The 15,809-nt window shown below is 46.9% G+C and overlaps 1 protein-coding gene across 2 annotated transcripts; it reads right to left on the bottom strand.

Moving 5' to 3' along the window:
- Positions 1 to 910: 910 nt before the first annotated feature.
- Positions 911 to 4,950, bottom strand: LOC100191629 (methionine aminopeptidase). 2 transcript variants are annotated; one of them, XM_008678215.3, is made up of 13 exons: positions 4,684 to 4,950; positions 4,290 to 4,386; positions 3,674 to 3,803; positions 3,522 to 3,558; positions 3,333 to 3,440; positions 3,075 to 3,174; positions 2,834 to 2,979; positions 2,640 to 2,731; positions 2,425 to 2,519; positions 2,029 to 2,125; positions 1,803 to 1,946; positions 1,401 to 1,618; positions 911 to 1,320 (listed from the first exon to the last, which is right to left on the bottom strand). In XM_008678215.3, the coding sequence occupies exons 2-13, from the start codon at positions 4,356 to 4,358 to the stop codon at positions 1,210 to 1,212; spliced, it is 1,347 nt and encodes a 448-aa protein (XP_008676437.1). In that variant the 5' UTR covers positions 4,359 to 4,386; positions 4,684 to 4,950; the 3' UTR covers positions 911 to 1,209. The 2 variants fall into 2 exon arrangements, with proteins under 2 accessions (XP_008676437.1, NP_001130530.1); NM_001137058.1 differs by having other exon boundaries at positions 912 to 1,320; positions 3,522 to 3,555; positions 4,684 to 4,865.
- Positions 4,951 to 15,809: the final 10,859 nt, after the last annotated feature.

Genomic DNA, 15,809 nt, shown 5'->3' with positions numbered 1-15,809 from the left:
AATGCTATGAGTTAAGAACAAGGCAACACAGAAAATGTTAATCGTTAAAGCCCTTCGTCCTTCGAAACATTATTTCCCTTAGGGTATAATGGTTTTCTGACGAAGGTTATGAAGGATATACCTTCATAAATTCATTAAATAATGACGAAGGATGAAATGTAAGAAATATAAATGACAACATGAGCAATTATGCATTATTATTAAGCATAAACGGAAATGTCGTTGAATTACAAGTATACCTTCAACTGGAAGGAGATGATAGTACAAGCGTGACGCAAAAAGCGAATGCCAAGTCAGCGTGAACAATACAGGGGTACTGTTCACCTATTTATAGGCGCGGGACACAACCCATACAAAATTACATTCATGCCCTTTACACTTGATAATAACTCTATAGTAATCTGTCGAGGTCTAAATAGTCTTTTTATCTTTAAGTCGGTTTCCCCTTCTGCTGTCACGCCGAAGCTTTCCTGCTCACACCTTCGGCTCTGTATCAACCTTCGTATTACTCTGGTCTACTGCGATGCTGACTTGAATCCGAAGATACCTGTTCACACATTATACTCCAGAAATACTATTAAATCCTGTTTTTGAGGACCTTCGGATGCCGAAGGTCCCCAACACCACTAACCCCTCGTGTAGTGATATAAAGTCATCATTTCACTTGTGATGCCTTATTTGTGGTTAAATTCGACTCTTAGGAAGGAGGTGAATGAGCTCACTCACGCCTTAGATAATTCACTAAGAAACTTAGCTTTTATAATAATTAACTCTCTTGGTATGTAAATAAAAAATTATCCGTGGTTATAGCGCTTATATCTAGATCAAAGCCCATCATTACTTTTCATAAAACTAGCCTCGTGGGTAGTGAAAGACATGTTGCCCATCATATAGTTGTGAGAGAAACACATCCAATAAAACTCACTCTCTTATTAAATTATTGCCATATTATCATATTTTCTTATGTGGCAACACATTTAATCGAGATTGAAACTCGGACGAAATCCCCGCTGGAAATAGCCTAACAATGTCCATGTTCCCAGAAAACGTATTACTGCTACTTGTACATCCACAATCTTTAGCGAGTTATTATAAAACTCATACAACATCCTGAACTCTGGAGGACCAAACCATTTATCCGAGTGTGATCCATAAACGGATGGCGCTCCACACACACAACCTGGTACAAGGAGCCTCCTCCAGCCGCAATCAGTAGTCATCGCCTCTGGAAATGACCTCTTTGCAAGTTGGCCGGAGTAAGATTGTGTGCTCAAACTGTGAGACGTAGCTCCCTCTCACATCGCACAGGGGAGGGTACGGCTGCCAAGACGGGCGAATCGACATGTCAGCAACAAGGTTAGATCTGGACAATGGAGCAAGACAAGGAGCGATGCACCTACCTGAACGATGCCATTGTCACAAAGATTCTTCAGAGCCATGAGGTACTTGGTCTCACCAAGGCGGTCCAAGTACCGCCGGCAAAAGGCGAGCGTTCCGAAGTTGTGGTTGATGGTCCCAAGCAGTTGCTTGGCCTTTGCTAACCTTAAAGGCACATGTCCGACATCAAAGTTCTTCATGTAATGACTGCATTCCAAGTCCTCCCTGACAAATCCCTTTCCTGCAAACACCATGAAACTCATCAAGTGTGCACTGTGTGGGTCCTTCATGGACTTAAACATGTCCCAAGTAGGTAAAAAAGAAAATTATGTTGTGCTTGTGCAGCCAAATAAGTGTATCTTTTGCAAAGCATCTATGACATAATATATATTACTCCTGCATTTCTATCTCTGAGTTAAACATACCCGTAGATCCAAAAGTTTCAATGGCATAAAACTCCCCTTCCTCCATTTTTGTTTGTTCTCCACCTTTCACTATTGGAACTGATTTCCCAGCATGGATTTGATATGGCCCGATGCTGTGTCCATTGAGGTTCCGAACACTTTTAACTGTGACACGAGCAACAAATCATTGTTTTTTACTACACATTATTTTTATACATCGGCAAATCAGAAGCTGCAGATGACTTACCTTGGAAAACTTTCCCATTGATTTCAACCTCATAGGATTCCATAACTTCTTGGATTGCAGCACCGACATCACCAAGCCGTGCATCTATCCCAGCTTCCTGAAATGAAGTAATAATCAAACCACTTGCATATTCAATGTGCTCATGCTACAACAGAGAAATAGTTTCAAGACAACCATGGCCATTAACAGGACAGGAGAAATTAAATTAGACAGACAAATTATACAGTAGCAGCTAGAGAGATGCCAATCCATAAAATATTTGCCTAGGGAAAACAGTATTCCAATGGACACATGAACATGATGCACTTGAACAAAACATCTCAGTTCAGTACAAATAAACAGAGCACTAAAGGAAAAGGCAGCCTGCAGAGTGCAGAGAAAAAATGTCGAAATTACCTTGATTCCAGTATTTGTGGCATCTCTCGTTGCTTGAAGCAATGGATCAAACATAGGATTGAATGCAACAGTAAATGCACAATCAACAATGTAACCTATAACATATATCAAGTTAGTGTTTGTAATTAAAGTATTGACTAATTGACAAGAAATCCACAGAAGTAGTCACATCAACAAACCAAAGACGATAAAAGGAAACAAAATCATTGACAGACCATCTATATGTGTTCCAAAATCAAGCTTCATCACATCATCATATTGTAGCACAGTTTTGTCGCCCGCATTTGGAGTCCAGTGAGCTGCAACCCTAAGAAATGCATATTTCTTCATCAATTCTTGAACCGAATGAAAACTTGGAGACACATTTAAGCATACCATATCAACAGAAACAGTATAAAAGAATGCATACCAATTCAAGGAGCATCCAGTCGGAAAAGCAATGCCAGCTTGCAGTCCATTCTCCTTGATAAGTTTCCGGACCATGTTTTCCAATGTCTCACATAGATCAACCATTAACATTCCAGGTTTTATGATGCTCCTCATATATTTCCGCACCTAGCAAATAAGAATATACATATGTTGTAGAATTGCAACCAACATATAGAATTAAAGTTGTGCTGCACATAAATTACAGAGGGTATATTTTAAACCTGTCTATGAACTTCTGCTGCTTGGCGAACAGAGTTGTATATTGGCTTTTGCAGTCGTTCCAGGTCCCTCTTTTCCTCACTAGTTGTTCTCCACAGATTGCTGGGTAACAATAACGTATAGATTTGTCAGTTACTGGCAGTTCATTAATATTAGTACATAACTGTAGGTGATCAACATCGAGAAAATTCTTTGCCCCCCAATACATAGGATAATTTAATTCAATAAAACTTCAGTACTGGTAATAGGCTTGCACTTACTCATCCTTGTATTGTTGGATTTCGCCCTCTGGAAATTCTCCTGAGGGGAAAAGCTCATCAACAGGTATTGATGGAGGATCTGTCTGTTGAAGGGGGCCCTTCTTCTTTCTACAGAAGAGATGAATCATCCTTGTGAAATGAAACAGAGCAACCAATAAAAGTATGGTTCAACTCAACAGCATAACTCACTTGGATTTGTTTTTCTTCTTTTTCTTCTTTACAGCTGCTGAAGAATACCCATTTCAAAAGCCAAATGTTAGACTAACCCCACCTCCAATGCTACATATTACAGAATAACCTTAAGCTTTTGTAGGAAAAACTTGGCAAGGTACAGTTTTCACCTGCTGCTCCATCTTGAGATGGACCATCAGCTTGTGCTTCATCATCATCGTCGTCCTCTGGTAGCAAGGACTGAGCTGCAACAACAGAATGATTGCTGTTTGCAGCTTTGTCTTCTTTAATCAGAGTCTCCTGCAAACGAAAAATGGATGTCAATTAGTATGAAATAAAAAATACAGCAAACCAAGGATCAAGCATGAGAAATGTGCCATATAAGAATCCACGATTTATACAATAACAGTTGCTATCACTTGTTCAAGTCTTCTAATCATTTCACTTTCAAACTGAATTCTGAAAAAAAGTACCCACTTCATCTAGTCAAAGCGTTTAGTGACAATTATTAGGACAATTTTCGCCATTACTTAGAAGTGACTTCAGATAAAGCACAAATGAAACATGGAACAGCTGAAGAGACTAATATTGAATTCAACATGTGAGTATGCAAGACAATGACCAGTTATCATGACTAGAACAAGACCACCTCCGCTAACGAAATACTCCTCTGGTTCTCAAATTGACATCAAAGAAAATATATTCAACTTTGTGCAGAACAATACTAGTGTCTAGTGATTCATTTCATTGGCCATGGAAAACAAAGGAACTGCCGCATCTACTTACTTTTGTTTCATCATTTTGTCCAACATGCAGTGCATCCATCTCCTTGGTTGTCGCATCAACCGCGGCCATTTTATAAATTTCTATAGCAGGTTCAAACCTGAATATGAAGGATAAACAAAACCGCAATACCCAATATATCTCAGGATCAATTATATTTCAAATAAATGTATCTCCATTAAAAATCAAACATGGTTCCAAAAAGCGGCACTAAGCACACGATTGAGGACGGGTAACGCTTCGCTTTGGGGCATAAGCGCTCCTAAAGCGGCGCGACCGCCTTAGTGGAGCAGCGGCTGCTGACTCCAGCTACCCTCAGGCCGCGCGCGGCACAGCCGCTGGGGCCGGGCGCCGTTGACGATCCACCGGAGGGGGTAGGTGAGATAGAGGCACGCACGCAGGGTCACCGGCCGGTGTGCGGAGGACCGGAGTCCGGAGTCGAGGGCGCGAGGCGACTGGCGGGGGTCGGGATGGGAAGCCTCTGACGTCGTCGCTGAGATCCCGATCCTGAACGCCGCCGTCGCCGCCGCCGTCGCCTTCGTACCGAGATGGCGCGCCGGCGCTGCGAGGAAGACGAAGAAACGGCGGTGGCTGTGTTCTTCGCTGGAGCAGCGAAAAGGTTAGGGTAAAGAAACGTGTGGGTCTGGTGGAACTTGGGTTTGTGCTGACTAATGGGCTTTTAGATGGGCCACCTAATATAAGTCCATACTGTCCGTCCCTTTTTTCTTTTTTCTTTCATAAATCTTTTGGCATATCATCCCATAATCCAATGTATGCCAAATGTTGTCTTCAACAATGTATTGCATGTTAGGAACCTTTTTTATTACTAAGTTTATAATCTAATTATATAGTGAAGAGGCTTGTAAAATAATGACTAAGGGTCATTTGTAGCTCTGGAACCTCATTTGTAAATTCAAACTTCATAAGAAGAAATAAAAAAAACTCCCCTCATGTATCTCCTATATAAAAAGAAGTGAGGAGAAGCGGGGAGGGATCTAACCCCCTAATTCGTTTGCATCCTTAAAAGGCCACCTTCACTTCGACTATCTAGGTAAGCACTATTTTGGATGGCCATCGGAAGAGGCCAATGGGTTAGAAAGTATAAAGCATTGCTGAATTAGACAATAGTATTGGTGTTTGGACTAACGGTCCTAACCAACTAGTAAAATTATGTCGCGTGCCCAGAATCTAGATGGTGTGCGAGTTGACATAAGCAATTTATCCTCGTTCGGGCAACGTAAGGCCCTACTTCCAGCAGAGGGGGTGAAGTTTATATTACTCGCACCGAGGTGCCTTCAGTAGGGGATTACAAGCACGGCGGGAGAGGGGAAGTCCCCAAGTCCCTAGAGCTGATTGAGGCAAGTGCCAATACCGAAAGACTAGAGGAAAACTACCAAGTGTTCGCTTACCCCTTGGAGGAGTTATGATTGCCCTATTTATACACCTATGAGATGTACGTTGTTGAGCCGGTGCCGTCGTGTTTCCAGAGGAGAAGTCTTGGTGTCCTGTGGGTGACATGATGTTGCACTGAGTTGTTGACTTGAGCTTGCTGATTTCCTGCTGAGAGCCGAGACCGAGACCGAGGGGTTGGTCGTACACCCGAGCCCCCAGGGGAGGGGATGCCCATACCGTAGTTGTTATAACAGGGCTTTGGTATGGGTAAAAAGCCTGCTTATGGGATGCATCAGCGTCCCTGTGCTGGGTGACGTTGGGAGTCCTTCGCTGCGGATATCGAGGTCAGAGCCCAGCTCAGGCGAGGCGGAAGTCTTCCCGAGGCGATGGTCGAGTTTTCCCTAACGTGTGCCACAGTTGGCGGAGTGGTCGCCTACGGGATTCGGGGTGGAGCAGGTAGCCGAGGGCGAGCTTGGGTGAGGCGGAGACAGCACCCGAGGGTGAGCTCAGCATCGAGCGAGGCGGAGTTTTGCGCCCGAGGGTCGTCTGCTTTCCTGTCGTATTAGGTGTCCCATTAGGGGGATGGAAGGCAGCGTGCGTGCACAATGGTGCGAGCGTAATCATGTTGTTGCGCTTGGACGCGACTGTTGTCTTGTTGCCACTGTGCTCTTGTGTCTCTGTGTGGGGTAGGTGTGCGCATTAAATGCGAGTGTCCCCTGCTGGCCTTCAGGTGTGCCTTGTCTTCTTTGCCTGAGACCGGCTCGGGCGAGACGGATAGGGATTTTGTAGAACGAGGTGACTTCGGGCGAAGCGGAAATGGGTGACATGAGCTACGATAGGCTCGGACGAGATGGAGACTTGCCTGAGACAGAAGACCCTCGGGGAGGGGTCTCAGCGCTTATGGGGAAGATCCCTGCGATGGGCCTCGGGTGAGGAGGTGGCTTGGCCTCTTACCTTCGAGGATTATGTATGGGCCATTAACTTTTTCTAAGCATGTTTTTAGAGGTGCAATGTGGGTACCCCTAATTATCACACCCGACAGTAGCCCCCGAGCCTTCGAAGGAAGTACTTTGGTACTTGCTTAGAGGCTCTGCTACCTTCTTGTGTGGGTGCGCTATATTTTTAAAGAGTGGGAGGTTTAGTTTCCGTTGGGTGCGCGTGAGCGCACCTATCGGATGTAGCCCCGAGGCCCCGAATGAGTATTTGACTCCTTTGGGGGCTTCATTCTTTACTGTCGTTGGTGTGATAGGTTCAATTTGACATTTGGCTGATCTGTTGGAACCTCCAACGCGGTTTGCGAGGGCAGACCCCGAGCCTTTGTGTGGAGCAAAAGGACGATCGAGAGGTGCCTCAACTTTTAATTTGTATGCTCCTTCATCGCCTCTCCGCGAGGAGGAAGGGGGAACGTGTCATGCTACCCTCGATGGGCAACGAGCATGACGTTTCCGTTGAACTATTACCGGGTAATCCGAGCGGGGTCCGAGCTCCTTTCGATAGGGGTCGGCTAGCGGTCCGGAGACACGCCCCAAAAAGTACCTGCGGGTGATTCGCCTAGTCCCGAACCCGTTTGATGGGGTTCGAGGGCTCTATGCGTCCCTACAATGGGATAGCATCACGAATCGCTCCCGAGGGTCTCAGATATATCTTAGGGTACCTTAGGTCGCAACCCGAGCTATGGCCATGTACGGGGGTACCCACAATCATCCCTGACTTTGTGTTCTAGGGCGGTTATGAAGTCCTTCCGAGGAGCCAACCTTCGAACCCCTGATCAGTAATGGCCTCGGAGCCCTGACGTCCTGAGGTGGTTTTACTGATCCCTCCCAAGGGCCAAACCTTCAAACCTCTGAACAGTATTCCACCTTGCCTTTTTTTCTTCCCAAGAGGGGATGCCAGAGGTAGAATACGCCTTCTTTCCATTAACTGTGAGGGGATGAAAAAGGAAAGAGAGGCAGAGGGAGGAGGGCGTGCGACCTGTCAGCCAACCGTTTGCGGCGCGCGTGCGCGCAGGATTCGAAACAACCGCTGACTAGCCGTTGCGACCCGCACCTCGGTGACTCCACCCGTCCCTATAAATTCACCCGAGTGGGCGCTTTGGATCCTTACCTTGCTGCTTCCACCTTCCTGCTTTACACACCATCCTCCTCTTCCATGCAAAGAGGTCTTCGCCTTCTTTTCATCTCCTTTTTCCTTTTCGATGGCTGAGAAGATCAACGTCCTCCCTCCCCACGATCCATGGCCCATTTCCTCCATCACCAACGAGGACTTGGAGGCACTGGTGGACGTCGGTCTGCTCCGCCCCTGCTCCCATAGCTCGCAGCCAGAGTGGTATGTGCTGGGCAACGAGTAAGAGGCAGCTCCACTTGCGGGCTATGTGGTGAGCTTCACCTTGTTCCATAAGCGAGGGTTCGGAGTACCAGCAAGCCGCTTCATGCGGGCGCTCCTGCACTACTACGGGGTGGAGTTTCACAACTTCAACCCGAACTCCATCGCCCAGGCGCCCATCTTCACTGCTGTCTACGAAGGGTACCTAGGGATCGAGGCCACTGAGACCTGTGGCTCCACCTCTTCCGGGTGGAGGCATTCTCCCTCCTAGCGAATTGAAGAAGGTGTGCCACGCCGTCCAGGCCAGCGGCTGCTCGTTCTTGCTGCGCTCGGACCAGGCACAGATGTATATCCATGCCACCCTTACCTCATTGAACAAGGGGTGGCAGAGCCGGTGGTTTTACCTCCGCAACGACGATGAGCGGTTGTCCGCGTTCACACACCGCATCGTTCTCAGAGCGGAGGAGCGATGGAGGTGGGGCCTGCCTCAAGAGCTCTAGACCCACTGAAAGGGAAATGTACCCTTGGGACATTTCTATAAGATTTTGGTGATTAAGTGCTCCACACAAATGCTTTGAGTAATATTTGTGCCAAATACTTAAGAAGTGAAAATCAAGAGTAAAGGTATGTTTCTAAGACTTAGTACATTGTTTTGGAGACTAATGTATTGTGTCTAAGTGCTAGAAACAGGAAAAGACCAATTTAGAAAAGACTTGGCTGAGCAGCCAAGACTCTGCGCAGTCTGGGTGCACCGGACTGTCCGGTGGTGCACCGGACAGTGTCCGGTGCGCCAGACTGGCTCTGGCGAACTGGCTGCTCTCGGGTTTCGTCGGCGGCGTACGACTATAAATCACCGGACTGTCCGGTGAGCCAACTGTCGGTCGGGCCAACGGTCGGCCGCGTAATCCGCGCGCGACGCGTGGCAGAGCCAACGGTCAGCAGGGGGCACCAGACTGTCTGGTGTGCACCGGACAGTGTCCAGTGCGCCAACGGCTCTAGATCTTCAACGGTCGGCTGCGCCAAAACAGGAAAGAAATCCACACCGGATAGTGTCCGGTGGTGCACCGAACTGTCCGGTGCGCCAGGCGACAGAAGGCAAGAATTGCCTTCCTGGAATGCTCTCAACGGCTCCTAGCTGCCTTGGGGCTATAAAAGGGACCCCTAGGCGCATGGAGGAGTACACCAATCATTCTCTAAGCATTCCTAAGCACCAAGACTCCAATTCCGCGCATTCGATTCTTTGTGATAGCAACTAGAGCTCCATTTGAGTAGAGAACTCTTTGGGTTGTGTTGTGAGCTCGAGTTGTGACTTGTGTGCGTGTTGTGCTCTGATTTTGTGTCTTGTGTGCGTTGCTCATCCCAGCCTTACTTCCGTGCTTCTTTGTGAACATCAAATTGTAAGGGCGAGAGGCTCCAAGTTGTGGAGATTCCTCGCAAGCGGGATATAGTAAACAAAGCAAAACACAGTGGTATTCAAGTGGGTCTTTGGACCGCTTGAGAGGGGTTGATTGCAACCCTCGTCCGTTGGGACGCCACAACGTGGAGTAGGCAAGTGTTGGACTTGGCCGGACCATGGGATAAACCACTGTGCCTATCTGTGTTGATCTTCTTGTGGTTATCGTGTCTTGCAAGAAACTCCTCTCTAGCCACTTGACTTTATTGTGCTAACTCCTATCAAGTTTTGTGCCATTAAGTTTCAAGTTTTTACAGGATCACCTATTCACCCCCCCTCTAGGTGCTCTCACCCACCTGAAGCCACTGCTGGACGCCCTGCGGAGGATTGGGGATCGCGACTTCACTGTGGTCAGGGTCGTTGCCGCGTTCCATCAGCGGAGGGTTCTGCCACTGACTGAGCGTCGGCTCCGCCTCGACAAGATGACGTCTGAGGCCTCCGTGGAAAGCTCCCGGAAGGCTTCGGCTGCCCTCCCCACCGACGAACTCCTCCGGCGGGTGAAGGAAACAGTGGGGAAGGTGGATTACTCCGTCGTTGTGTCGATGCGCCCCGATCAGGACTATGTGTCCCTAGTGAGTCCTCTGTCTTTACCTCTATTTCAGGTTTCTTCCCTTCTCGTCTCACTCCTCATATCCCTTTGTAGGGGTTGCGAGGCTTCCAGACTGCCCGACCTCCGGTTCCGGAGGACGCTGCCGGTAGGGAGGCACGTCGGCTGATAGCCGAGGAGAGGAAGAAGAAGGGCTAGAAGAAGAAGCGGGCCCATGAGAAAATGCTGGCCCGCGATGCACTGGAGAAGCGTCGAAGGGCGCAGACGAGGGAGGGGCTACCACTCGAAGCCTCTCCCAGCATGGAAGATGACGACGATGACGATGATGACGAGGGGATGGAAGTTCGTATGGGCTTCAGCCCCGAGGTCGGACTCTGGTTCGTTCTGGCCTCGGCGAGCCCCTCTAGCGGCATGGCCCCACCCGCATAGGGGCGACAGCGTCCCTGTACAGGGCACGGGTGTTAGCCGAGCCTGCCCCGACCCTGCTTCCGTGAAAGAGGCGAGGCCCATGGAGGAGGAGGTCGCCCCCTCCCCCAGGAAGTTGTTGTGGAGCCTGCAGGTGTGCAGGTCGGGACCCCCAGCGATCGCCTGTTGTAGGGAATACGGAGGAGGGGCCCGTCACCCCTCTCCACGCAGTCATTTCGGGGCCCATAGTGGCCTCGGCCATCGCTCCGCCTCAGGCCCCTGCCCCAGGGCGCACAGAAGAGAGGGCTACCGCCCCGTCGCCGACGTACGTGGTGAGGCATCATGGTATGAGGAGCCAGAGGCCGAGACCGGTCGTCATGCCCCTCTCAGGATAAGTCGTCGAAACACGAAAACAACTTTCTCATGCATGGGGTTTCTTCTTTTCTCCTGACACATCGTCTTGTTCTCAACACCAAACGTTGAGCCCACACACCGTCCTTTACTACCACTGAGAGCACCTAGAGGGGGTGAATAGGTGATCCTGTAAAAATACCTTCACAAAACAAACTTGGACTAGTTTGGGTTAGTGAAAGCTAAGACCAAGTTCGAGAGAGAAGTACAAGTGGAGTAAACTTCTTCACTTAATTGCTTTTCACAAGGTGAGTGTTAAACTTAGAGCAATTATTCAAGTGAAGTGAATGGAGATAGAGAGAGAATCACACAAGAATAAAGACACGCGACACAACGATTTTTATCCCGTGGTTCGATCAAGTGGAATACTTACCTACTCCACGTTGTGGCGTCCCAACAGACGAAGGTTGCACTCAACCCCTTTCAAGTGATCCAAAGATCAACTTGAATACCACAGTTCTCTTTATCTCAACAATATCATGTTGTGAGTAATCTCGACACTTTGAAGTCTCTGACGCCTTACACAAAAGATCTCGAATGAGCACATGAGTAATGGGGGAATAGCAACACACACAAGAGCGAGAGTTGCATCAACAACACGTACGCAAGACAAGAATGGGCACATGAAACAGCACAACGGAGTTACAGCTCAGAAAAGTGCTCGAATCTTTAACACGATGAACCAGATGTGTGTATGCAAAGTATCAGCGTCTTAGGATGTTCAATGGGTGCTAGGTCTAGTGCTCCATGCGCCTAGGGGTCCCTTTTATAGCCCCAAGGCAGCTAGGAGCCGTTTGAATTCCATTTGGAAGGCTATAGTTGCCTTCTGTCCGTGGGCGCACCGGACAGTCTGGTGCACCACCGGACAATGAACAATGTGTGATTTCCTTTCTTTTTTGGCGAAGCCGACCGTTGCAGCCACGGCCCCCGTGGCACACCGGACAGTCTGGAGTGACCTTCCGACCGTTGGTGAAGTCCACGTGTCGCACACTGACCGCGCAACCGACCGTTGGCTTGGGCGCGACTGGCCCACCGGACAGTCCAGTGCACACCAGACAGTCCGGTGAATTATAGCCGCGACACATTGAGTTTTTCTCAAGAGCGACCTATTCGCCGAGGCGCCAGCCTGGACATCAGACACTGTCCGGTGCACACCGGACAGTCCAGTGCACCTCACACTAGTGCAAGACTGGCTGGACTTAGCCAAACTTCTCCAATCTGATTTCTCTCGTTTTGACCAGGTTCCTAGCACTTAGTAGAATAATGTTTGTACCAAAAACAATTTACTAAATCTAGAATCATACCTTGCTTTTCCATTTACGTCTCTTTAATACTTAGCTTATATCAACCAAAACGATATGTGTTGGGCATCTAAGAAATAGCCCAATGGCACATTTTTCCTTTCAATCTCCCCCTTTTTGGTGATTTATGCCAACGCATCAAAAGCAACAAAAATGCAACAACATTTTCAAAGATGAGCTAAAGAGTGCAAATTGAAGACCAATTCATCTCACATAGGATTTGGCATATTTGGATCACTTTTGCCAACAATTGGTTTATTTTCTCAAAACAAATTCGTTTTCCTATCTCTATATCAAAAACATTTGTTTTGGAAAATCCAAATATCTTTCAAGAATAGTTTTGATCAAATACCAAAAACTCCCCCTTTTCCCATAATCAAATTTCTTCCCCATAAGAGAACTGTTTTTGCAATAAGAGGGTTTTGATCAAACACCAAGATTTCTAACACTAAAATTTTGAAATTCACATGTGGTTGACTAATCCAAATGCTTTGGCGTTAATTTCTCCCCCTTTGGCATTAAGCACCAAAATAGTAGAACTATTGGCCCTTTAACCCCATTGTATCACAAAAATGTCAAATAAGATCGAAGGCAATGAGAACACAAATAAGAACTTGGGACAAGATACATTGATACCGAAATGCAGTGGAAGCCCTTTCATTGTCAAGTTCACCTTTTTCCCTTTCAATTCAATTTTGAGACTATATCAAAAGTACTTAAGCAAACACGTTAGCCTCAAAGGATCAAGTTGTAGTACATCCTTCCCCTAAACATGTGCATCATGTGCATAAGGACTTGGTGAGGTTCGGGGATGACCTGTACAACTTGAGCTCCAAAAAAGCAAGTAAAGATATTAATGCTTAAAGTAACATGATCAAAGGCATAAAACACATGTATGCTATAGATCAATCCAAGTTTCGTGAATCTAAGACATTTAGCTCACTACGCAACCTACAAAACCTTTTCTTATCTAAAGGCTTGGTGAAGATGTCGACTAGCTGGTTCTCGATGCTAATATGATAAATATCGATATCTCCCTTTTGCTAGTGGTCTCTCAAAAAGTGATGCCAGATGTCTATGTGCGGCTATGTTCAACAGGATTATCCGCCAAGCAGATTGCACTCTCATTATCACATAGGAGTGGGACTTTGCTCAGATTGTAGGCAAAGTCCCGGAGGGTTTGCCTCATCCAAAGTAGTTGCGCACAACACTGTCTTACGACAACATACTCGGCCTCAGTGGGGGATAGGGGCAACGGATGTTTGTTTCTTAGAGCTCCAGGACACTAGGGACTTTCCTAGAAACTGACAAGTCCTTGATGCGATCTTCCTATCAATCTCGCACCCGACATAGTCGGAATCTAAGTATCTAATTAAGTCAAAGGTACACCCCTTTGGATACCAGATCCTAAAGCAAGGCGTAGAAACTAAATATCTAAGAATTCGCTTGATGACCGCAAGGTGACATTCCTTGGGGTCAGATTGAAATTTTGCACACATGCATACGCTTAGCATAATATCTGGTCTACTAGCACAAAGATAAAGTAAAAACCTATCATAGACCAGTATGCCTTTTGATCAACGGACTTACCTCCTTTGTTGAGGTCCAAGTGTCTGTCTGTTCCCATCGGTGTCTTTGTGGGCTTTGCATCCTTTATCCCAAACCTCTTGATTAAGTCTTGAGTGTACTTCGTTTGGGAGATGAAGGTTCCTTCCTTGATTTGCTTTACTTGGAATCTAAGGAAGTAGTTCAACTCGCTCATCATAGACATCTCAAATTTCTACAACATCACCATGCTAAACTCCTCACAAGACTTTTGATTAGTAGAACCAAATACTATGCCATCGACATATATTTGGCAAACAAACAAAATCTCCATTACAAGTCTTAGTAAAGAGAGTAGGATCAATTTTCCCAACCTTGAAAGCGTTAGAAATAAGAAAATCTCTAAGGCATTCATACCATGCTCTTGGGGCTTGCTTAAGTCCATACAACACCTTAGAGAGCTTGTAGACATGGTCGAGATACCTGTCATCCTCAAAGCCAGGGGTTGTTCCGTGTATACTTCCTCCTTGATTGGTCCATTGAGGAAGGCGTTCTTCACATCCACTTGAAACAACTTAAAAGAGTGGTGAGCAACATAGGCCAATAATATGAGTATTAATTCAAGCCTAGCTACAGGAGCAAAAGTCTCCTAAAAATCCAAACCTGTGACTTGGGCATAACCTTTTGCCACAAGTCGAGCCTTGTTTCTTGTCACCACCCCGTGTTCATCTTGCTTGTTGCGGAACACCTACTTGGTTCCCACAACGTTTTGTTTTGGATGTGGAACTGTCACACCCGGTTTTAGAAGGCAAACCGAATGCGAACCATGTACGTGCCAGGATCAGCAATTCACGTACACAGCAGTTACATAACATGGACATCATTACACAATGCTCAAATAGTATTAAAAGGGAAATATTCGATTACATCATATGTCTGAGACGTCCACATAGTCCTTACAATAAATCAAAGTGCGAAAACGAAACATAGATAAACGCGGCCTTCACAGGCAGCCGACTGGGGGGGTTGCCGCTAACCCACGCCTAGAACTCGTCGTAGTCTTGGAACTCCTGGAAGTCTCCTTCCATGGCTTCATCTTCTCCTGAGCAGTGGTTGCAATGCCGACAACCTGGGGATGGGGGGGTTGGTGTGTAGAGCAAGGGTGAGTACACATCAACATACTTAGCAAGTATCATGTTTGGCTGTAGTGGACTAGCTTTATGTGGGGATAAGTCAAGCAGTTGCTTTTAGTTGGTCAGATTATTATTTACTAGTAAAAAGCTAGGTTTTAACATTAACCCAAGTTATTAGCCCGATGTACCCTTTCCAAACGGAAAGAATACCACTTACCAGTACCATAGTCATAACCAGAACCATCAATCTCATTGCCACCTGTAAACCAAAATGTCTCTGATCAAGTACCACTAATCACTGGAGCTCCCTTGGCCGCTCATAACCACGAGCACGGCTGATATATCAGTTTTCAAACACTCTGTAGAGGTTGTGCACTTTACCCACAAGCCGTGATTCCCTTTCTGCCCGGAGATCATGACTCTCCATTGATCACTACCAAGGTGACCCAGCAGGGCATCACTACGTAGCCTTTACAAAGATTCCCCGGGGCTGTAGCCGCCCGTTAGGTTTCCTAAATGCACCGCACTCCTCCCCAAGGGGCGAACCCAAACTTGGCAGAGCGAGCCGCATACACCGAGCCCCATTGACGGCACAACGGCTAAGCGAACTACACCCCGGATCCTCTAATTATTCACCTAAGGGCACCCCATTCCACCCTCATGGTTGCACTGTTTTCCCGAGCGGTCATCCATAGAATAGGTCCTTACGGAGAGGCACTCGAGAAATCGCTCGAGCCCCCTTAAAGGCCACAAGTAGAACATCATAATAAGAAGAGGGAAAACAACGTATCATTGATCATTCTCATCATGTTCATTGATTAGAGTTGGGCAATAGCATAAGACTGAGCAATAATAATCCAACCCAAATAGGTAAACAAGGACATGGATAACAAAAGCTAGTCAATCCTTAGGTATAAACGTGTAATGCGGGAGGTGAATTAAAGAATGAAATAAGACAGAGATAGGTCAAGGGACACTTGCCTCCACCAACCGACTGCTGCTCAGGGGCTTCTC

The sequence above is a fragment of the Zea mays genome, chromosome 4 (assembly GCF_902167145.1).
Source record: "Zea mays cultivar B73 chromosome 4, Zm-B73-REFERENCE-NAM-5.0, whole genome shotgun sequence".
NCBI lineage: Eukaryota > Viridiplantae > Streptophyta > Magnoliopsida > Poales > Poaceae > Zea > Zea mays.
The sequence above is the reverse complement of the archived record's forward strand: the minus strand, read 5'-3'. Positions and strand labels throughout refer to the sequence as shown.

Bases quoted from the DNA above. Each gene is read 5' to 3' on its own strand.
- LOC100191629 (XM_008678215.3), bottom strand. From the start codon at position 4,358: ATGGCCGCGGTTGATGCGACAACCAAGGAGATGGATGCACTGCATGTT. The intron at 2,732-2,833 runs GTATGCATTCTT...TGCATTTCTTAG, and splicing joins ACTGGATGCTCCTTGAATTG to GGTTGCAGCTCACTGGACTC. The intron at 1,321-1,400 runs GTAGGTGCATCG...CCGTCTTGGCAG, and splicing joins GTGACAATGGCATCGTTCAG to CCGTACCCTCCCCTGTGCGA.